The sequence below is a fragment of the Aptenodytes patagonicus genome, chromosome 2 (assembly GCF_965638725.1).
Source record: "Aptenodytes patagonicus chromosome 2, bAptPat1.pri.cur, whole genome shotgun sequence".
In the NCBI taxonomy this organism is placed as follows: Eukaryota; Metazoa; Chordata; class Aves; order Sphenisciformes; family Spheniscidae; genus Aptenodytes; species Aptenodytes patagonicus.
In genome coordinates this window covers 123,352,060-123,376,448 of record NC_134950.1, presented here as the reverse complement: position 1 = coordinate 123,376,448, position 24,389 = coordinate 123,352,060, and the positions used below count along the sequence as shown (strand labels likewise).

At 38.8% G+C, this 24,389-nt stretch overlaps 2 protein-coding genes across 2 annotated transcripts in view; one reads left to right on the top strand and one right to left on the bottom strand.

Moving 5' to 3' along the window:
* Positions 1-24,382, bottom strand: part of ACAD11 (acyl-CoA dehydrogenase family member 11) — a 40,887-nt gene extending 16,505 nt beyond the window's left edge. Inside the window, 18 exon segments of the mRNA XM_076332108.1 lie at positions 10,877-10,954; positions 12,165-12,272; positions 12,385-12,525; positions 12,926-13,001; positions 14,716-14,839; positions 14,965-15,071; positions 16,128-16,249; positions 17,383-17,530; positions 19,126-19,290; positions 19,744-19,830; positions 19,833-19,879; positions 19,882-19,894; positions 21,555-21,650; positions 21,652-21,681; positions 21,914-21,993; positions 21,996-22,012; positions 24,029-24,143; positions 24,373-24,382. Of these exon segments, the coding sequence (XP_076188223.1) occupies positions 10,877-10,954; positions 12,165-12,272; positions 12,385-12,525; positions 12,926-13,001; positions 14,716-14,839; positions 14,965-15,071; positions 16,128-16,249; positions 17,383-17,530; positions 19,126-19,290; positions 19,744-19,830; positions 19,833-19,879; positions 19,882-19,894; positions 21,555-21,650; positions 21,652-21,681; positions 21,914-21,993; positions 21,996-22,012; positions 24,029-24,143; positions 24,373-24,382 (1,564 nt within the window).
* On the top strand, positions 3,820-8,840 carry ACKR4 (atypical chemokine receptor 4). The gene is made up of 2 exons (XM_076332311.1): positions 3,820-3,914; positions 6,831-8,840. The coding sequence occupies exon 2, from the start codon at positions 6,850-6,852 to the stop codon at positions 7,909-7,911; it is 1,062 nt and encodes a 353-aa protein (XP_076188426.1). The 5' UTR covers positions 3,820-3,914; positions 6,831-6,849; the 3' UTR covers positions 7,912-8,840.
* Positions 24,383-24,389: the final 7 nt, after the last annotated feature.

Sequence of the window (24,389 nt, the reverse complement as noted above, 5' to 3'; positions counted from 1 at the left end):
ATGCTATTCATCCATTGTTTGCAAAGTGGGGTTATATTTGTGGCCCATGAGCTGTACAATGCTAACGAGCTAAAATATCTGAGTGAAAAGCTAGGGTGGGGGGAATAAATCAGCTTGGTAAAAAAAAAAAGGTAGATCTCAAACAGTTGGCTCATTTGGGCAACTGCAACAAGCGGGTGACCAACCCCAAAATAACACAACATATGCTTTGCAATGTACTCCCCTGCAAAGAGAAATGCTATACTCTTAAGGGGTATTTGACTCTTCTCTTTTTCCACAGAAGGTGAAGAATTGCACAAGTGGTATTTTCTAAACCACATTTATCTTGAAGTGAGGTTTACAACAAAAGATACTTTGACTTCCTGGAATCTCTTCAAAAACCGTTTTGTAAACAATCCTCAAGTCACCTTCTTCAAAAAAAGGCAAATTTCACCATGTTGTATGAAAAAAATCAGAAGCAGCTTTCATGTTGAACTTAGTGAGGAGTTCACTGAGAGCTAGACATCTGGTTAGATGCTCTAAATCATTAATACAAGTTTCTGGAAGCCAAATGAATACCTCCGTTTCATATGTACTTTTTCCCACGTGAACACAGCAAAGGAAGGCAGATTCCTGGCCTTTCCACTCCTTAGAGTCTGACGTTCTGAAAACCTAAACCAAATTTTATGCAACTTTGACCCATAAATGCCGGAAAGAAGTTCTGGTCTAATGCAAGACTCCGAAAGACTCCAGTGCTTTGGAAGAAATGCAGACTGCCTGGATGGAATAAATCTCTCATTTGTAAATGGCATTTTTACATTACTTACAGAATTCAAAGAAGCTGCTGGAGGATGGGGGAAGAGTAAGAGAAGCCTGTCATTTTGGCAGGAGTTAGAAGTAGTTTTGCAAGAAACTCACAATTGAACAAATAGAAATAGTAGAGATTTTAGAAGGTCAGTTTTAAGCATATTTCCATATTAATAAGCTTTTTAATAAGCTTTTTCATATATATGTCTGCACAACTTGTCCAAAACTTTTAAACCACAACGCTGCTACATTGGGAAACAGAATGTATTACGTTTTTTAACTCTCCATGGCAGTCATATAGGCAAAGACAATGATATTTTAAAATGTGCTTAGAGGGTTGATCACAACCCTATTAGAAGCCTAATCTTTGCTATCAGGGGGTGTAACATGCTTAAGATTACTGATTTTCATACAATCAACTTATACAGGTTCTTTCTGGTGGAGAGTACTAAATGTGGCACAGACACGGACAGTACAACCTTTACTTAAAGAAGCTGCCATATAACCTGGTTTCAGAAGCCAATAGCACTTAATTCTTGCAATCTAGTTAACTATTTTTCAGTGTCCAGTCTTTAAAGTTTTGGCCAAGATGACTAAGGCAGGATAATCTTCTACTTGAATGCCCAGAATATCTATGACTCTTGCCACGCTGGCTGCTGCACTGGTGATCCTGGTGGGTTACCTCTCTCTGCTGAAGATCAGGGGTCTGTGGTGACGTTACAGACTTGGCAGCTTCCTAGAAAGGCACTGATAAACACATGTTCTGGACTCTCCTACAACAAGAAACTGGACTGAGTAGGGTGGATGGCAGCGTGGTATTGATTGTTGTAATATGGGGATCTTCTAATGGAGAAAAGGGGAGCCTGCAGTAATTTCTATCCACCAGCACAATGTATTCCATAGTTTTATCTCATCTTCTCCAGATAACACCACTGGGCATCTGGTTCACGTATGGTAAAGATTATAATGTAGCTGCGAGCAAATTGGGTACAACCAGTAAAGACAGAGACAATGCTGGGGTTCTGCAGCTAATCAGCAAGGGCTACACAGTCCTGCCACTGAATGTGGCTGCTAGTCATTCCCAGCTAGAGCTCACAGACTCAGATGGTGCCAGGGAGAACAGCTGCTGTCAACAACATTTAGGAATGTTTTTTTCTCACCTTCATCCCACTTTTACACAGCCACAAGCACTTCTTAGTTAAACAAGATCCATTGTAATTTTGCATTCACTCTTACTTATTAAATAATTTGTGTTATTTTTGAGCCTATAGGGCCATACTGAAATCTAGTATTACATGACAGTATTATTTCTGTACCCTGACTGGAAGGTTCTGTCCTCCCTGCACCCTGCAAAGTTAAGAGGAGCTAAGGTACTGTAATAAACAGTATAGGATTTACATGAACTGCCTTCCTACAGCCTGCCCACAGGACCTCTAAGGCACTGGTAACACAACCGTCTTTTCTGCAGGCAACACCTGGGAGCTTTCTCAGTTCTACCCTGATTATTCTATCTTGTTGGGGACCATATTGAGACAAAGCCCATTCAGAACTGAGAGAGTCACTTATTTTAAAGAGATATAGCTCAGACCTCTAAGCAATGACACGACTTGCGAGAAGCAGATGTGCTGGAAGCAACCCAAATGTCTTATCTCCCACTGTGAAGAAGACCAGTGAAGTGCTGTGATAACTCAAGATGAAAACACTGCAGAAATATGCACAAATATTGCAGCATTCTTTCTCTAGACTCCAATTCCTCTCCCAGGCCATTTTTTTTTCTTGTTGTGAATGCAAATGAAGCTAGAAGCATGTGGAAAACATCTGCCCGTCACATTCTTAGCTGCCCATTTTGAAAAACCTTTCCTTTCACGTATTCCAAAATAGTTGTATGGCTAAAGCAGCTGCAGCAGGTACATCAATTTAGCCAGTATGCCAAAAAGCAAAACCTCACCTCTGGTCTGCTCAAAATCTCTCTCTGTTTTTTGGCATCACTATTGCATTTACTGAAACTCATTAGACTGCTACAGAATACAGGATAATTCAAACAAAATAAAAGCTCTGGAAGATCATGGAAGGCTCCTGATACTCTGCACAAGGTACTCTTGCACAAAAGACCAATTTGAAGCTGTAGAGATTGTGGAAATTTAAGCAAGAGCCAGTCATTTTAGGAATTCTTAGCACAGGTAAGTCCATGCCTCAGTGCAGAAGTATTAATGTCCTCATGTAAACTGCAGAACTTCTCCATCTTCCCTTTCCTGTAAAAGTTTTGATTCTTTATAATGCAGACAGCACACTGCAAGTGGAAGAAACCTCATCGATGGAATAGCATCTTTTTATTTTTCTTCTACAGTATCTGCCTGGCTTGCAGTTTCTGTAGAAATATTATCAAACACTAACTCGATTATGAGTCTGACTGGTAACATTCAAGTCCCTGAGAACTCTCCCACAGGGTGCAGGACTATCTGCTTATACTCTGGTTGACTGTTTACCACTTGCTTTCACATCTTTTCCCTATCATCGTCCTGGTTTTGTTCAATATCACACACTGAAAGACCAACCTCCCTCATTTTACAAAAAGCAAATTCATCTTTCTATTGTGTCCCCTAAAAAGTTACTTAAAAAGGGGATATAAGGATGCCTTAAAACCTTATAGAGGCAGCCATCAAAAGCACAGTAGTGTCCTGAGGAAAGAATATAGTGACACCATACAGGTAACTCTGCCCCAGACAGACCTCCCCGTCTTTCTCTCCTTTTCAAATTTTAAATGTGTGATTTCATAAAAGCCCTTTAATTATGTAAAAAAAAAAACATTTGGACTTTCAGGAATAAAACAACCAAAACCACAGTGAAATAGTAAGAGAGTCTTGACCTTCCAAAGAACACTTGCATTCTGGTTGGAACAGGGAGGAACGGAGGAAATGTATGTGTTCAACATGAGAGGAGTTTCCAGGAAAGCAGAATTTTTTTTTTTTTTTTTTTTTAAACTGGCAAGTCAAAATGAAAGTGCAACTGACTTCCAGATGAGGGTGTGGTGCTCGAAGACAAAATGCAATGTGTCAGACCAATTCAGATCATTTCACTGAAGCACATCTCAATTGCAGTACCTGCTACTAGTCTGCTGACAAAAGAAGGTTAGTTTTGTTTTAATATTTACTGCTCTGTATATTAAGTGTGATATACTTATTTACATAGAGAAGAGCTAGGATTTACTCTTAGTTAAGCTGGCTTTACAGAGAGACATCATTTCACTAAGGTACATGCTCATTTCCAGTCTTAAAATTAGATTTGTTCAGTAGAAGAACAGAATACTGCTTAATTCATTAAAGAAAAAATCTGTCTGTTTAAACTGGGGATATTAACTTCATTCAACATGTATTCATACAATCCCATGTCAAGTTTAAACACACAGAAACACTGAATTTGTATCTAAATGGAAGGCTGGAATAATTCTGCAAGAAAACATGCAAAGCTGTCTATTAATATGTCTATTAATATACCTCCTAGAAAACAGTACTTGAAAAAACAGCTGAGGTTCTGAGCTGTTTGGGTACTTGTGGGCAGTTTTGTATGTGATAAGATTCCTTTCTGTCATAACATCCTGAGAAGTCTCCAGCTGTAAGATGCAGTGTACCCACAGCAATCTGATTCTGTAAGAAATTCCACGTGGGCATAAGGTGACTCACTGTGTGGGATGGAGACTAAACTAAGCCTATTCCACCGCTGTTCAGCGCCTGACTCCCATGGGACTGCTCCGCTTTATGTAATGGGCATATATATGTGCGCCCGAGAAACAACATTAACAGGAATGGCAAATATGAATAGGTATGTTAGCCAAAACATAACTGTGTTTTTAAGGGAGAAATATCAACTGTTGCATTTTAGATAACTTTGTTTCTGTCAAAAACTCAGGTCAGCCAAAAGCATATCAGACAGCGAAGCATGTTCCTTGTCACAGCCAAACCACTTTGTGATACGCAGACTTCTTGAAGTTTGCACCGAAATGTTTATTGTTTTGCTTTCAAGCAAATTTGCCAGTGATCCAATTTGGTTAAGCATTCCCAGATGGGTTCTGTAATAAGTGTTTTAGACCACAACCAAATCTTTTCAGTTTAACTTTTAATTTTCTTCTAATCTTGGCTAAGTGCATTAAACATTCCCTGCAGCAGTTTCTCTTCTACTAAAAAAAAAAAAAAAAGATACATTTGCTGATGATGTCTGAATCTCTCCTCAAAGTACTATAAAGCTGCAAAAGATTACCCCTGATGAAAAATCCTGCTAATGCAGCTTGTTAGGCATAGAATAGACATCCCTTGCTGAACTAATAAATAGAATTACTGTATTTTTCCATTCTGTACACCTCATTTAGGCAACAGTAAATGACAGATTACAAGACTTAAAATAAGAGTAATCATTGTTTAAAGTTTAATGGCAAGTGTTTTGAAATGTTAACAAAATAATCCAACAAAGTTATTACGGATGAAGCCAAACCAAATAGTTAATTTCTAATGAACACACTTTTTAAAAAATTTAGATAACAGACTCACTGAAAAAAAAAATCAAGCAAAAATAGAAATTATTCATTTCTTTCTATTTAATTGGTCTTCATCCCTGAATACAAGATCAATCAGTAACTTATTTTTCCTGGTAGACAGGATACATTAAAATTTTTTTTAAGAGATACTGTTTATAATAGAGGTTTGGCAACCCTTCATTTAAACCCTTGTCTAAAAAACAGAAATGGTATTTGGATTTTTTTCAAGCTTGAAAAAGCCAAGCTTGAAAAAGCTCTGGAGCAGAATATCAGATAAAAATCTGCTTTCAATAACATTGGCCTCAAATTCTGAAACACTGCACATGATGAGAAAGGGGGATGTGTTTTTCATTCTCAGCTACTTTTTGCTACTGCTGTTAAGAAATCTTGATCCCATTTATTTCAAGAAAACAGGGCACTGCAGGACTGTAGTTTACAATAGAAAGAATTTCAGCAAATTAGTCAACGGACACAATTACAGAAAAAGAAGAAAATACTGTAGGACATGACTTGCTTAAGACAGTCTTAAGATATGAACACTCAAACGTCAACCCTAAACTGGCAGTGAGAATACAGCCTCAGTGTTTACGGAGTAAATCTGTCATGAGATAGTACTTGAAAAAACAGCTGAGGTTCTGAGCAGTTTGGGTACTTGTGGGCAGTTTTGTATGTGATAAGATTCCTTTGTGTCATAACATCCTGAGAAGTCTCCAGCTGTAAGATGCAGTGTACCCACAGCAATCTGATTCTGTAAGAAATTCCACGTAGGCATGGCTCGCTGTGTGGGATGGAGACTAAACTAAGCCTGTTCCACTGCTGTTCAGCAACTGACTTCCATTGCTGTGCTTTATGTAATGGGCATGTATATGTATGCCTGAGTAACAAACAAGGACACTCTCCCTATATTATACTCATATCCCAAATTTGCCAAAATTTATGATACTAGGCACAGAATACTACTGCTTGCCTCTCAGCTTTAATCTGTTAGTATTCCTTATCCACTCTATTGTAATAGCATTTACAGCCTTCAACTGGTACTCCTTTGCTTTGCAGAGGCTGTAGAGAGGAAGGTGTAATTTCAACCCTATAAAGGTACAGACAAATTTATTTTGCAATGGAATATTGTCAAACATAATGAGTCAGAGCAGTTTAAGCAATGATGGTTCCTCAACTGAAATGTGGAAACCAGTGAGGTACACTCCAAGCACCTTGCAATCTCAAATGCTAAGGTTAATGAAAGCATTTCCATTGAATCCATTTTACTTTGCATTGCACACATGGATGTAGTCAGTTACTCCATTTCATGTGAGAATTTGAGCTGGTCTGTTCTGCCTCCATCACTGTCTAGCTCTACTTTGATTATTTATGAATGTTTTCTCAATATCCAACTTCTTTAAACTTGAAATGTATAAGTAACCCTGAGCAAGGGTTTTAGGTTTCAACAGAAATTTTAAAACTGAAAACCAGTATTATTTCTTTGGTGTTCCCTTCTCCCCCCTTTTCTTGTGTCTTGTAGCTTTGCCGTGGGCTGGGACATGAATAACTCAACTGATTACTGGATTGAGGACGAGGAGGATGATAGCAACTCTGTTATAGATTACAATACATATGAGCTTCTCTGTGAAAAAAGTTATGTGAGAAATTTCAGTAAATTATTCCTTCCTGTGTTCTATGCATTGGCTTTCACTGTTGGAGTCGCTGGAAATTCATTAGTGGTCGCAATTTATGCCTATTGCAAGAAACTGAAGACTAAGACGGATGTGTACATCATGCATCTAGCCACTGCTGATTTGCTCTTGCTCTTTACACTCCCTTTTTGGGCTGCAAATGCAGTGCAGGGATGGGAACTTGGAAACTCAATGTGCAAGCTCACTTCTTCTCTGTACACCATGAATTTCAGCTCTAGCATGCTGTTCCTGGCCTGTATCAGTGTGGATAGATACAGGGCCACTTCAGAATGCCGGGGTCATAGAAGAATTGGTAAACACTGCAGTGTTACCTGCATCTGTGTCTGGCTGTCTGCCGTTTTACTCAGTATCCCTGAACTGATATTTAATCAAGTCAAGAAACACAATGACAGGAATGAATGCCTTCTTGTATTTCCAATGAACATGGAAACACTCTTAAAAGCAACCATTCAAATCCTGGAAATTATCCTGGAATTTCTGCTTCCTTTCCTAGTAATGCTGATCTGCTATTCAGCTACTGCTCGAGCAATCTTTAGATCTGCAAATGCTAAAAAATCTAGACCTTTCATGGTTCTGCTGGCAGTAGTGGCTACTTTCATTATTACCCAGCTACCTTACAACATTGTTAAGTTCTGGCGAGCGATAGATATCATCTACATGGTGATTACTGACTGTGATGCAAGTAAAACCACAGACGTCACACTCCAGGTCACCAAGAGCATAGCTTTGTTTCACACCTGCCTGAACCCTCTTCTCTATGCCTTTCTGGGTGCCTCTTTTAAAATGCATATTATGAAAATCGCAAAAAATTATGGATACTGGAGAAGACAACGACAGAACGGAAGATCTGAAGAAATTTCTGTGAATTATGAAGACCATACTGAAGAAACAATTAGTTTCATTATATAGACTCTCCATTACTTTCATTATCTTATATAACCAAGGGAATTATTTACTAAATCTGGGGGTATTGTTTCAGCAGCTGTTTGTCTGCAAGTCAACTTTCAGATTAATTTCTGAACCCGCGGACTAGCCAAGACACTACAGTGCAGTTTGAAGTGGAACATGTTGATCAAAATTAAGCATTAGGCAAGAACTAAATACTGAAATTTCTAGAAACAACTAGAGCTATTTACTAAAAGAAAAAAAAAAACCACAACAAAACCCAAACACCTAAAAAAACCCCAAGATTTAAATTTAAAAGGGTCATAGTACTAGGCACTTAAATAACTGTGTAATGAACAATCTGTACATGTCTAAACATATAATTAAAACAGAAAAAGAAACCATCAGTAATAAAAGAGCAGTACAGGAACTTTTGTACCGAAAGTTAATAATCTTGTGTTTCTCCAACTACTTTGTAAAACTTTAGGACATTTGCCTAATAAGTCAGTTCCACCTTTTTCCTCAGCTATCACTCCATAGATACATTTGCAGCTTGAAATGAGGTATCCGTTCGTGGCTGAGAACTGGGGGGGGAAGCCATTCTCTATGTGTTTCCACATATGTATAGCAACAACAACATCCTCCACAAAAAACAGTAACTCCTTCTCTGTAACTACCAAAAATGACCTTTCACCTCTCCTTTTCTGCTCATCCTAAACTTCAACAAGCCCAGCGCCCTATGGGAGGCACATTCTAGATTGTTGTAAATGTCATGTCAAATGTAAATGCCAAAGTAGTACAGTCAAAGCATTAGCAGAAATGTAAGAAGTTAAGTTAATCTTCAGATACAGGGCCTGGAATTTCTAGTCAGAATTTGTAAAATGAATCAAACACTGCAATAACTGTATCTGCTAAAATATATGGAGATACAATAAAATCAAAGAATACAAAAAGTGCACTGGCTGTCATTTATTCACATCTTTATGTTTGTTTTGTTTTAGTAGATCTTGACATCTCTCATTATAGGCATTTATCAACCAGCAAAGGCTAGAGGCCTTGCTTGATGAACGAGAGAGGTTCTGACTCCATATGGAGCTCATGGTCAGTGGGATTTACAGTTTTTCCACGGAGAGGTACCAAAGCTGTCCCCTGCCACAGTGCTGGAGAGGATTCCAGGAAAACAGCAGTTTTCCACGACTCTCTGGAAGCATTTCAAATATATTGACATATTATCTTTCAAAATGAAAACCGTGGTATTACAGCATACTGTCCCTGCCTTCAAACATCCCATGGGCTCTGACAAAATGCCTGATCTACGGCTTATGAAAGCCAACAAGAATCTCTCATTTTTAGACACTGTTCCTAGTTACACAATTATGGACTGGAAGAAAAAGCTCTAAAATGACAGACAAGAAACAACAGTAGCATAAACAAGACATAAGCCTCTTCTCTCTGCTTGGATGACAAAAGCTTACAGAATTTCTGCCCAGTATTTTGAGAAATACTTCTGCACGGTATTTTGAGAAATACTAGGGCGTGAACAGATAAATCAGAAGTGCTCGACAGATGGTCTACACATACACCATAAATCTGACATGTTTAAGCCATACTGGATTTACTGTAGATGTGCAAAGCACGCATGCAGAGCATAGTAAGAAATTCCAGTTCTGCCACAAAGCAACTGACTCCTTGCATGTGTGATTTATGATTTGTCTTCACAAGTAAAGAGTGGTTGCACCCAGAGTGACATTCTGACCAGGCTGTCAGGCTTCTGGAATTCCCAAACATCCAAGGTCCTAATGTCCCACTCAGAGTAAAAAGAAAAAAACAGAAAAAAAACCAAAACCCAAACCAAAACAAAAAAAAAACCCACCCAAAAAACCAACCAGGCAGAAAAGGAGACTCTGACTAAGGCAGAACTGCATGTATGTGTTTCTCAAACGTCCTGAAATTGCAGTGCCTTTTGTGCATCTATTTTTATGCAAATCTGACTGTCCTAATTATTTTTATTAGAAATAAGACAAACCAAATCATGCTTACTCTCTTATGTTTACTCTCCTTTCTATAATTCACGTAACTAATTTTATGAATAATATTTTGTGTGTGTGACCTCCTACAAACTTTCCCATTACTTCCTTAGGAACTGCAATGCACAGTTGGGAGACACTGACCCAGAGCAAAGGTAGCAGCCAGCAGTTAAGCGACACTGTCAGGTCAAGAGACAAGATATCATGCCTCCTTTTGCTGCCAGTTCTGCAGTACTAGAAAAGAGAGAGCGCCCTATCTTCTGGTGAGTCTAGGTATTGCACAAGCATGTACCTGTAGGTAGCTGCCACACTCAAAGGTACATAAATGAAACATTCAAGTTTCACTCCAGTTAGCAACTCAGTTTATGTAGCTGGCTTCCAGACTCCCAGGGAATGGTGATTTTCCAGTTGTTGTCACATATGTTTCAATAAAAAAGTAATGGTACTATAATATCAAGGACATTTACCACTTACAGTCTAATCCATTGATTTTTCTGCGAAGTACAGTATAAGAGAATTACCTGTAGAAGTCAGTCCAACAGCATCACAGGCTAGTTTAAAAAGCAGCCAAACTTTACTGTAACTAGTAACAGTATACTCAAACCTCACACACAAGCTGCCAAAGACAGCTTCATAAAAACAAAGTTTAAAGGCTACGGCCATAAATGTGTGAGTTACCTGATGGAAAGAGGTAACGTTTAAAGAACAATAGTTGCATTCATTCTGTGAACAAAACTCAGAGGTTCCAGAAAGGCCAAAACCCCAAATTGGATTTCAGTCTTGGACTTTGCTTCATAGAACAAAAGCTCGATTCAGCTCTTTCCGTTGTTTTACATTCTATTGCCTCTACCCAAGAAGAGACAATTTTCCATCTCAGAAATGGAGCACAAATATTTTTGTTTTATCAGTTCTCAGAAAGAATTTTAGACTTAGCCGTTCTTATTTAGGGTTTCCGTACTTACCACTGCTCCACCACTTCTCGCCATCTCACTCAATGCTGCATTGCATATTGGTGGCATCACTTGAAGCCACATCAGGTTCTGTGTTAAAGAAAAAAACCAGAACAAACCACTGGATTAAATATACAGGTAGTACTACCACCACAAATATAGGGATCTAGATATACCATATTGACAGTAACACTGTTTTGCTCCCAGTAGAAAAGCCGTTTTCAGAACCTCGCTCTGCTGGTGGTCAAAGGCTTTCTATTTTCTAACAACCTGTTATTCACAGCCAGTTTAAACTTACTTCTTCTTGGGCTCAGACTACTCTTTATAGTCAACAGCCTTCTTCCTTCCCTGATGTTTTTAATTCCTTCCCCCTTCCAATGTACTTAGAAATAACAGTCATGTCTCTCCTCAGCCTTTTTTTCCCTTAGGCTCTTCTCAAGTGAAAATAAAGAGATTTAAACTACTTTTGTGATGGTTTATGAAATAGGCTACACAAAGCAGTTGCCAGCAAAATGTCATCAATTATCGTTTGGAATAGGAAAGATTCTTCCTCTCTCCGTTCACCCTTAACTTCTTTTATAGGCCACCTTCTTTAAAGCAAAAGCATCTCTTTCCTCTTGGCGAACACAGTGAAACAGAATTTGCAAAATAAAGGTCCAGCTCTGCAAAACTGAGTTCTCTCAACTCCTGCTGACACAGAAAGATCAAGATTTTGACATCACGTGTTCAAAAGCTACCATCCTAAATCAACAGTCAGGCCTTCCACAGATGCTGCATGCTACACGCTTTCAAGAGCAAAAATGAATATAATGCTGAGCTACAGACATAAAGCAAGTGCATCATATGTTTTGCAAGTTATCTTCAGGTTATGTCTTAAAAGCTCTACCTACGACATACTGCAAAACTACACAACTTTAATCACAATAATCATACTTGTACCTACATGTATGTTTCTAGAGAACCCCAAAGCACATTACAAAAAAGGGTAAGTTCTATTGTAAATCTGGTACAATAAACTGTATTTTACTAGCACTAAAAATAAATTGAAAATATATGGAAAGCAAATACTAATTATTGTAACCACGAAAAATGGTAACTACCAGGGAAGGGCAGCAAGGATGCTTCACTGCACTCACACCTCATACGTGATTTCATATTCAAACATATTCACAGATACAGTGGAAATTTCTGTATTAATTCATTAACACATAGTTAATGAAACTGTCGTTTCGTACTTTTTGCATATGCCATGTGAAATTTCTGCCAATTGCCTCTAACTTTCTTCTGGAGAAAAATTTACCTGCCATGCAGAAGCAAGAACTAATCTTCCCTTCTAGGAGAGGCTCCAGCTACTCTTTCTTTTGCTCTTCAGTCCCATACATGTGCAGGACCTCCATGTTTCCAGTGTCTGTAAGAAATCAGCAGTCATGTTTACTTCTTGAGACACACAACTTGTAAGCTGTACGATGCCCAACGTTTCAATGCTCTCAGTGCTGTAGTTTCTGGGCAGGGTTGCTAACCTGGTGCATGACAGTTGAAAACCTCAGGAGCAAAGAAGCATTTCCCTGTCTCCTCAGCTATTAGCGCATAGTCAAGCTGGCTGAGACCACTGACATCTGGGAGAAAAAGGTTCCACAGACCTTCTGCTTTGGCCATTTCTTGGCCATTTCCTGTTGAAAGAATCAACAGAGAAAAACATTAGCAATAAATCTTAAAAAAAAAAATTAAATTCTGGCTTGCTGCCCATTTTCTTCCTTCCTGCCTAACATACTGTCCAATATATCTGATGCCTTTTTTCAATAGCTGTTTTCAGTAAGTAGTGTTTGACTTAAAGTTCAGACATACCCCTCACAGAACTCGCTTTTGCTTTTCTCCTCTCATTCGTATCTCTCATCTCCTTTTGTACTCATCCTTCTTCCTTTCCTTACACTGTTCCTCACGCTGTTTCTTTCTATGCAGAGTAACTTCTCCAGCAGCATACACCAAACTTTCTTACGCTCCATGTCAGTGCCTGTTTATTTTACTGCTAGAGTGCTCAAGAATATTTATTATCCCATGCTTTCAGTCTCTCAAGCAGTGGTGGTTTCTTCCATTTTTCCTCAGTATTTCCATGTCCAGCATAGTGTTTTATTATTTCCTTAGAGAAACAATTAAAAAGATGATTGTTTAAATTAAGAACACATGTAATATACACAAGTAATAATATGGTGTCTTTTCCAGCCCTTCACCCCAAGAAGCCAATAAAAAAATGTTCAACACAGGTTTTTATTATACAGTTGGTTGCATTACAAAATTAAAAATATAATTCAAAAATCAAACTGCAATTTATTCATTTTGCAAGACTTTAAATGCATCATGGAGATGACCCCAATCAGTACCTTATTTCATACAGGGAAATGGTTTGGGGTGCTTTAAAATAAGTGATGATGATGGTAGAAGGTCAGTGTTTTCTGATAATACAAGTAACTGTTACCAACAGTGTGCACAAGAGGCATAAACCCAAAAGCAAAACAACAAATAAAAGCCAGATGTACTGACACTTAAGATTCAGGTTTCCCATCACAATGTTCAGATATATAAGCCAGTTAATCTTTTTTTTTAACTGAGAAAAAACACAAAGAATACATTTTTTTCTGTCAAAATAATTCCTTAACAGATTATGTAAACGGTCATTCTGAGCACCAGTGATTAGTATTAAGTAAAACTGTGTATTCAGTAATCCTAGTATTTTCACAAGTATGTTTTAGTGAGGCCCGGCACTTCACCAAAGCTGGCCCAGAACTAGTTTTAGAATGAATAAAAGTAGTGCCCTCTTCTGAAAATCACACAATAAGACAAATTCCGAAGTAGAATTTACAAGTCCTGATTCACAATCCCTGTTATCAGAAATAACTTACAAGCACAACACTACTCATCTGGAAAACTCGCATGGCTCTTTGTGGTTCATTTGTTTTTAAAGCAAGTACACTAATTATTGTAATGCTTCCTTGGGCAATCCAAAAACAGTTACAGAGAGATTTTTAAGAAACTTTGCATATCAAGACTTTCAGCTCTCAACCTCTCCTTGTGATAGGCAGATGCATTAATCTTTTAGATTAATACATCCTCTGCACTTCTGCCTGACTGCAAAGAAGAAAAAAAAAAACAAAAAACCCCAAAAAGCCAAAAAACCCAATTCTGCTACAAAAGTCATCTGTGCTTTCATGAAGCTAAAAGTTGAACCAACTTCCTAAGTGGAAAATTTCTAATCTCCCTAGGCTAAGAAGGAAAATGCTTCATCTTATTTTCCCTGCCACTAATTAGGGACTTCTGTGGATATTTCACTATCTGATTTCAGATCTTCACTGGTATTAGATATACTCAGAAATGAGGCTACATTGATACATTATGGAATCACATTTTTCATCATAAAAGTCATACCTTAAAAAAATAAGGCAAGAAACAGAAGCATTCAACTTTATATGGTTAAAAACAGCAGTTTCTATTTTTTAACTAAGTGTCTTTGCATTTAGTACGTAAGAGTTCTAGGGTTTTGTTAGTGTTAAAAGTATTTTGGCAAATACCCTTAAAAAGTATCTCTTTTTAAAAAGAGTACTTCTTAAACTTTAAAAAGTAACTCACAGCTTTCATTAACAATGCATACAACATTTTAATTCTGCAAAAAAATTAATGCAGACTATAAGGATTTCTGTTAATATTTTGCAATGCCACAAACATCACTGCATGAAAATAAGGCTGTTTAAAAAAAGATAAAAAACATAGGAGGGCATGACTTCTATACATAGCTTTACGTTTTTATAACTCTACTCATAAAATGCTCATTTATAAATAGGTTTACTAAAAGCTTTTACCTTCTCAGCTGGATATATGTGCTGCTTCATGAACTGCTTGACTTCCAGCAGAATTTCTTGGCCTTTCCTACTTTGATGGAACAACTCTCCAGAAATGCTGTGATGTGTGCTGCTGAAAGATGACCTAAAGAAGAACATTCAGTGCAGTAACAAGTAATAATATAAGCTGCCTTATACAGGCATTTAAATAAGTGAAGCCATTTTAAAAGCTTTGCCTTGCCTTTGTCCAGTAGTTTAGACCACTCTTACCTTTTTGAGAGCTCTAACCCTCTCTCTGCCAAAGGCTTCACAATCTTAGCAAATGCATGACTATTCTCTGCAGAAGCATTTCCAATGAGATATCTAGCATATACACCCTAAAACCATAAGAAAGGTATATATGGTATAATTATGCACTTAAAATTGTATCTTTTTTTAGATTTGTGATTTCTTCAACTATGAAAGTAACACTTAAATGCACATATTCTTAATAGGAAAAAATTAGCACCCAGACAGATTTTACTGGGATATGTTAATATTGGTTTTGGTCCATTTCTGATATAATGGAGATGCTTGGCGCACAAGAGAAAAACAACATACTCCAGCTAAACTAAACTAAACAAAAATCACAAAAATTAGTAGAGAAAAAAAAAAAAGAAAAAAGAATACATCTGCACATGATACTGCAAGCAAGCCCAGCCTGGCCCTTAAGCCAACTGACAACAGTATACACATATGATTATTATCCACAACTACATTAAGTACCCACATATATACTCTTACTCCAAATTAATACCAGTTAGCTTACCCCACATTTGGTATGCTGATCTCATGCTGCAACTCATAAAAATATACTTATGCCTTACAATGGCTGAATATCTAATTAAACAGTTACTTCTGTTAACAATGAAGCAATGAAACTTATTTTCTCCTATAATCACATCCCAAGATTGGTCTCCTATGCTCATAATAAGCTGAGTTCACAACAGACCCTTTTTCATCAGTGGCTGGCACCAACAGGATCTTACTTATCTATCCTGCTATCTACTTTCATGAGAGCTGCAGAAACTTAGAAAGATATTTGTTTCTCTGTAATACAGGATTTAAATTAGCCAGAGAGTCCAAAAAGGTAATGACAAAATTGCCTGCATACTGGAACATTAATAAGAAAAAAATCCACATATCCACATTTTCTTCTTTTTTAGCCTACTTTCCTAAGAAGTTAGCTATAGCTAACGCAATGTACTTTATGTAGCAAGAATTCTATCCTAGAGACTTATCAGTCATAAGCACCTGAGATATGGCTTCTGAAGGAACAAACTGAAATACAATGGTTATAGTTACTTTTTAAATACAATTCATATTTTGAACAAGTATTACCAAACTACAAATACTCACAATAAAGATGTGTGACATTTCAGCAAATGTATTACCTGGGATACTGCTGCCATTTTAAAATATGACAAAGCAAGAAAAAAATTAAAGTTGGATAAAGTAGTGCTAATACCCCGGCAGTGGCAGTAAATGGAAACCAGTTCTTCAAATGAAGGAGTTTCTACAAAAAACCAACAGAATATTTTAGAATACTCAACAGTTTCTATGATTTTTTCCACCTTATTCTTCAAACATCCGTAGAGCTTTTCAGCTTTATGAGCTGTTCCATTCACATAGTAAAAAACATGTTTATCATTTCTCATGAACTAAGTGCGATATGGAGAGCCAAAAGGAAATAGAAGCTGTCAGAATTCCAGATAAGCATAACACTTCCTACTACTCCCCGCCTCCACCCCAGTCAGGAAATTAATTGCACCATGGGGTTTCTTTTTTGCCTTTTTTTTTTAAATAAATGACAAATTTACATTTAAATTTTAGTTTTCTTCCATTATCTCTAAGAAAGGTTCAAAATAAACTTTTACAGAAGCAGCATGCTGTGGCTAAGCCACAGCTTATTAAAACAGGACTACCTTAAACCTCACTATCAGCATGTTTCCTACAATGCAGAAAACCATGGAAAAGTTCGTTTCAAGTGCAAAATGATGCACTTATGTCCTGGTTTCGGCTGGGATAGAATTAATTTTCTTCCTAGTAGCTGGTACAGTGCTGTGTTTTGGATTTAGGATGAGAACAATGTTGATAACACACCTATGTTTTAGTTGTTGCTAGGTAATGCTTACACTAGTCAAGGACTTTTCAGCTTCCCATGCTCTACCGACTGAGGAGGCTGGAGGTGCAGGAGAAGCTGGGAGGGGGCACAGCCAGGACAGCTGACCCAAACTGGCCAAAGGGACATTCCATACCATCTGACGTCATGCTCAGTACATAAACTGGGGAAAGCTGGCCGGGGGGGCCGCTGCTTGGGGCCTGGCTGGGCATCGGTCGGTGGGTGGTGAGCAGTTGCACTGTGCATCACTTGTTTTGTATATTCTTTTATTATTATTATTTCATGTCAATCATTAAACTGTTCTTATCTCAACCCATGAGTTTTCTCACTTTTACTCTTCCGATTCTCTCCCCCATCCCACCAGGGGAGCAGGGAGTGAGCGAGCAGCTGTGTGGTGCTCAGTTGCCAGCTGAGGTTAAACCACAACAACTTATTAATTTAACTTTTTATTATTGTTTATAATGGTAACATATCAAATAGAAATCAACCCTAGAATTCATTTCAACAAAAGGATTACAGTTTCATACCTATGGTGTCTTTGAAACCCAAGACAGTTCCTTGACCTAAGTCCTTAATAGATGTAGGCCAAAAGTAGAATATAGTGGCATATGCTAAATCTGCTAAAGGATGACCAGCAGTTGAAAGTTCCCAGTCCAACACTGCCAAAACACGAGCCTTAAATAAAAATAAAAACCTCAAGTGAATGCTAGAAGATAAATTCTCTCCATCCACAAATGCACAACCCACTTAATATCCAGCAGCTTTATTCAGTTACTATGTGTTTAAAATTAAAAACATGCACAGCATGTCTACAGCAAAAACAGTTCTTTTTAGCACTATGTAGGGATTTGCAGAAAATTAAAATTCACATAGTGGCAGAAAACCAGGCATTTTTACAATGAAAATCTGTTTTAAATCCTACATTTTTGAGTAGTGTACTTCCTGTCAGAAACTTCTAAACTCTTCTAGTTAAAATATGATTGAATTAAAATACCCTAAAGAACAGTAGTATTGACAGTTGGGGTTTTTTTGTTTCCAGTCCTGTTGCACAGATACGGTTGCACAGTCCTTTTGCACAGATACTCATGGACAGATCATGCACTAAAAAACGTAATTTATCACAATATTATGCATAGATTAACACTTACACGGGGAACTGAATTTCGTAAACAGGACAGTCAATCACTGTCCAGATAGTGACATGAGCCTCTGCTGCAAGCATCCTTGCAATGGTGTCTTCAGCTGGATAGGCTGAGACTCCCCAGACTGTCATTCTGATGAATTCTTATAATCCAGCTGGCCTGTCATCATGAACTCTAGCCTACTCATGATCCATGGCTACTTGAACTATGTGCAAAAGACTTTCCTACGTGATCATTCCTGCATATACAGGAACAGTTTCTACAGATTATTTAAAATTACCTATGTACACTTTGGTCAATTCTTTCAACTACATCAGGAACAGCTTGGAGAGTGCCTGAGTCTGCCAGATACTCTGCTCAGGGCGTCAATCAGGACATTTAAGCCTACAAACAGCGTCTATCAACTGATCCATGCACAACAATGGGAATCTCTGGGATCTGTTGCTTTGTTGTGAAGCAGGCATTGCAGAGTCTTGGTCACAAATCCCAGGCATATCTTCTGGTCACAACACAGCAAATAGCATGGAAAAAAATAATGAAAATGCAATTGTGTCGACAGATAGGTAACACACATTTATTGCCACAAACTAGAAAAAAATCTCTTCCTTTTCCCTAAAGATGAATGAGGAACTTTCAGAGTCTCTGTGATCTACGTGTGCTCCATAACTAAGCAGCTTTGGCAGATTTTTCTTTGCTTCCACTAGTATCACATATCATGCATTCAGATCCTATTCCAAAAGACATTGCTGTTAATTGAAGCCATACCACAGATTTCAACAGGCTCTGGATGAGATGCTTATGTAGTTTAATGAAGTGAGCCTTCAGTATGTCCTTAAGCTGCACTGAATTCAATAGGATTTATGCATATAAAATGTTTTGTTCCTGAACTGTGAAGTAGGGACTAGAGCTAATGAATAAATTGAGTAACCAGCTCCTGCAATGAAAACCAGGACTGTATTAGGTACCTAAACACCATACAGAGTATAGAGAAGAGTTAAGTTCTCTACTGTTCCCTTCAAAGATGTATCATGCACTAAAACACCCACGTAAGTGTCCCATTACATGGTAGGAGTACAAACAAATGGAGGACCAAAACCTACTAAACATGTACAAATATGTTTCGAATACCTCTGTTGGGTGGAAGATGATCTTATCAATTCTAAAGTCCCCATGAATCAGGCTTTCTTCATTATCATCAGGTGGCAAGTTGTTTGCTAACCACCCAGCCAGCTTGTTCATGGCAGGAATATCTGTATGAGCAGCTGCATCATACTGTCTTTTCCAAGTTGATACCTAAAGAAATACAAACACTTCAACAGATTTTCCAACTGGTTCACAAGTTTTTCAAGAGCACAAAATTCTGAAGCACATGCTTCTGGGCTTTGACTATTACCATGTTACCTGTAAATTCAGTAAAACCCAGTACCTTTGCATTTGCAAATGTGAACTGTGAGAGCAAAAGATGCAATGAAGACTATTTTCTATTTCAATCCCATTTACATAGCCCAAATCTAATATTATTCCAAAAGCAAATGAATATCATTCCCTGAGTATAGCACTACAGAACTGATCTGAATGTAGTAGTAACTTTATACTGTGCACAAAAAATTGAACTAAGTGAAGGTGTTTAATAGCTAAAATGTGATGGTTACTTTTACAAGTCATTAATAATTAACAATTTAGCTTGCAAATCAAATAAATCTTCAAAGACCTGACAAAACAAGATAATTTTTTTAAGAGCTGTACCTGTCTTCTGCAGTATCCTGGTCCTCTACCATATCCTTGGAGACCCAATGACTGCAAATCAAAGGAGTGCAACAGGGCCAAAGTTCTATCATTGCAATGTACAAAGCAGAACGCTCTGCTGGGCCCACTTCAGGTCTTGGAAGATGCGACCCTAGAAACATCCTAAATCAGGTATTTGGTGGGATGTATGCATCAGATGAAGAGAAGTAAAGCTATACATTTCAGGAGCAAAAACAAATGCAGTGAACCAACACTCCCTATGCAATCAAAAATTCCTTCCTCATTTATTTTATTCCTTGCCCAGGACAGATGAAGGGATTCACAGTAATCTCAGATCGTTAGTATACAGGATATCTATTGTAAGGCAATTAAAATAATAGATATATTCAGTAGATGAAAGTCTGAATTAGAGCACTCGATCCAGATATCGTCAAGCTTGAAGGTATCAGGAAAAAAAAAATGTTACTGTATCATCTCTAATAGCTAACTTCCAGAAAAAATATCAATGAAGACTTTGGGGGGGGGGAGTTGCAGGGGGGAGAGGAGGGGAATGGGTGGGTTGTACGGACAAAGAGGCAAACAATCCAAAGGAATTCACTTGCATTCTCCCTAAAAGCAGTTTAATACATTTAGAAAATGGGTGTGGTTTTCCATTTTCTCCTTTAATTTTGACCCTGAGAGTAACAGATTGGAAAAGAAAAAACAGACTCTTCTCTCCCCTAAGTTCCTCAATTTCACTGGTTCGCATGATGCCTTTAGTATATTTACACAGCTAAAGCATCAATAGAACTTTTTTGCTGAAAGACTCCGCATAACAAATCTAGAAATCAGGTTCTGTATTGTGTAATAGTTTATTCAACACAATAAATGCATGATTGTTTGCTAAATACACAATGTATTTACTAAAAACAGTGCACTGCTGTCCATCTTAGAATGGACAGACTGTAAATTTACATCCTTAGAAATGTAAATATATCAGTAGCAAGGTTTCTTATTAAGGAATCACTTTGTTCTAGTCAAAACCAGAAAAATTCTCCATCTTTAATGTAAGAAAATTCTTTCAAATTCTTCATAGCTCTTACATTTTATTACTCTTGATTCATGGTTTTTGTAGGAAGGTTACTGGAATTGGCCCACAAACTCTTACATTTCTAATTTCCCAGAGAACCTGATGATAAAGAAGGATGCAATGAAAGGGGAGGCCTGAACTCAAATCCTCCTCCCACAGTAAAAAAAAAGACATGATACAGCAGACTTACACTCAGAATCACCAAAATCTAACAGAAACAGTATCAACTCAGCTACAGCACCCCCAGAGTGATGGACCACAGACTGAGCTATGCCATGTTCTTTCTGAACAGTGCATGAGCTGGAATTGAGCTGGAATCCTGCTTGGTTTTCAAGAAAAGGTGATTGTATGTAGATTCCTATCTTCAGTACTAAACGGGTCCCAGGATGTTCAAAGATTCAGTATAACTTTATAGCCTGATTGTTCTCCCCATGACTTGTGTATGCTTTTCACAGAAGCAATACTGCCTCATTTCAAGACATCCTTCTGAAAGCTCAAACAAGAACAAGAGGTTAAATACTGAGCTGAAAATTTCAACAAAGTGGGAAATAAGTCCTGGAGAAGCTGAAATCAGTGAGAATCTCTGATCGCTAGCATTTCTTAAAAATATCAGAGAATTATTTATGTTTATATCACAAAACTTAGTAAATGCTGGATAAGGCTCTAACAGAAAGGTTTTAGACAATTTAAAAGTAGCTTGTAGTAGGGAGAAGAAAAAAACCTCTCACATTGGAGGACCAACCTGCACGTGCTGCATTACATAAAATTCTGTTCCAATGATAGAAGCATCACTGCAATACAACAGGGGCTCAGGCACTGGAAATCCAGCTGAAAATAAAGGCTTTCTGCACACGATATTCTCTATTGACCTGAAGACACAGAAATTTAGGTTTAATGAAAAGCTCCCAAACGTAAATTACTACAGTGAATGACAATGTATCCTCTTAAATATTTAGTTAATGTGTATAGCACAGAAAATTGGAAATGATCCAGCAATTCACTGCATTTCTGGACACATTCAACAATGTGCCGCACCATCATGCATAGGACTTAGCCACCTGCAATACAAAGTGTTTGGAGCTGAAGAATAATGTTACTTACCTTGTGAGCTCTAGGTAAAAGGGGGCCATGGGGCTTCTTCCTGAGCACATAAGTCTGCCCACCATTCTGAAGATAAAAGTTGGATTTGACTGGCCTGAGCTATAAAGATTATAATTACTTACGAATTCAAGTACTTAACAAATTTGCAAATTTTTAACAGAAATGATGCGAAATGCACTGTGACTTGGCCTGAACAAAATGGCAAGACAGAGGAAAGGGTTATTCTCATGAGGTTTTTTTTTATTTAAAATATAGTCTTACACAGATGCAAATGACAGCCTACAAAATCGGAAGTCAGAGTTTCTATTTTTACCTATGAGAAAGATGTCTCACTGTGGAGAGGTCACAGATACCCAATTTGTTCTCCTGTGAAATGGAGGCAGCATTTACCTCTCCTCCCTAAACAGATATCATTAATGTTTTCAAGGTATGCAGTAGATACTAACTTTAAAGCTTTCCGATTTGGAGGAAATTAAACAGAGCAGAATTCACACTAGCCTATAATTGTATTTGTCCTTTGGCAAGCTGTATTTTGAACAATGTAAGCATAAAGAAAGCTCTCCAAATAACTGATGATTCTAGTACCAAGCCCCACTGTATGCTAGCCTGATCATCACATACATATGCTATGCTTAAGGGACTGCCTACAGTAACTGTATTTTGAAGAAAGAATGTTGCAGTGACGAAGAATCATAGAAATTAGACATTTCAATCACACACATGTGTAAAAGAGAAGGACAACCTAGTTAAACCCTTCATAACATCTTGTCCATCGTATCCCCATCAAGCTCACTGATCCTTATTTTCCTCAAGGCTCTGTGCTAATCTACATGCCTTCCTCTCCTCATTCTAGATGATTTTTAAGATGCATTCTGACATAGGCCAATTAAAGAGTAGACAGTTATTGGAAAATCAAACTCAAGTGAACTTTTGCCCTCGGGCTCCCCATGACATTTCCATTCTCCCTGGGGCAGTTAGGGCATAGTCTGTAATATAGTTTAACAAGTATATTGCACAGACAAATACTCTGCCTGGCACAACAGAGATTTTAGATTGGTTGAAGCCTTGAAGTGCAACTGCAAGACAAACAAAGTAGTAAAAACATAAATACTGGCAATATTTTAGCAGATTTTACTATTAGCTACTCTCCTGAGGCCCCTCCTAAAGTCTCCTCAATTGAAGTACATACAAGGATTAGAGTACAGATAAGGATTCAACGGATGTTTTATATTCGCATCAGAAGACAATGAAAAATTGTTTACTGTTTCTTAGTGATAGCTGCAGATAAAGCAGTCGAGGTCATGTTTACAAAGGAATCAATAGGTATTTTTAGAATAACTTAACTTCTAATAGTTAGCTCCTGATTTGAAGTCACACAGCCACACCACTAATTTGCTGAATGCAAGTGAACTAGATGTTCTGTGGAACAGCAGCTTTGGGGCCTGGGTGTAGCACCTCACTGGCGCAATGCATTGCTCTCAGGGCATTAATGGGAATCTCAGCATAGTGTTACGCTGTTCTCATGTATTTGCTTACCTGGCAATAGCCTAAGGCTTTTAAAATTGATTTCTTAAGCCATGTATGTGCTTCTGAACACTATTATTTGCTGTGCAATTAAAGAGCCATCAGATGAACTGAGATTTATGAGCAGGCAATAAAACAGTTGTGCACGTACTCCAACAGAGCGCACCACGGAGGGCCAAATACATGTTTTTTCTGAGGACAGCGGCAAGTCCACCCAACACATCGCCTGCCTGCAGTCGGCCAACTGCGGCCACAGGGTCTGCCTGTGCCAAAGGTCACCTTCGCCGCCACCGCGAACTTTGACTTCTCCAGCCGTTCAAGGGACGAGCCGTTACCTTGACGCCTGCTGTCTGCCATCACCAGGGCAAAGGGCCCTAACTCTGCCCACCTTTCCTGCCGGGCAGCAAGCAAAGCCGCGGCCCCTCTCCTCGCCCCACAGAGGCATGCTTCGGGCCCACGCTCTGGCTCCGCGCCTCAGGGTGCCCCACGGGCGAGGGCCCATGTCGACGACCCACGTCAACAGCCATGGAGGCCGCCGCTTGCCCCTTGCAGGCGGTCGGTCTCGGGGCAGGAGAGCGGCCCACCTTTTACTTGTACTGCCTGACAGCCAGAGTCCCCGCGGGCTGCCGAGGGAAGCCGGGCAGGCGGCCGCACAGGTACCGCTCTTAGCTCCCCTGGTCGAAGCGGTGCTGCCGCCATCCCCCCGCTGCGCCGGCGGCGTACGCCCCGCACCCGCCCACCGCACCGCTACGCTAGTGACGGAGGTGCCCTGCCCCGCCCCACCCGGCCCGGCGTCGCCGCGGCAACCGGAGGCGGCTTGGTCCGTCAAGGAAAGCGGTCCCCGGCGCCGGGCCAGCGGGGCTCTCGGAGCCGGGTGGCTTCCCCTGGAAGAGAGCGGCTCCCGGGAGGTAGTTACCGCTCTGGCTGACACTTGCCCTCAGTCATCGCCAGA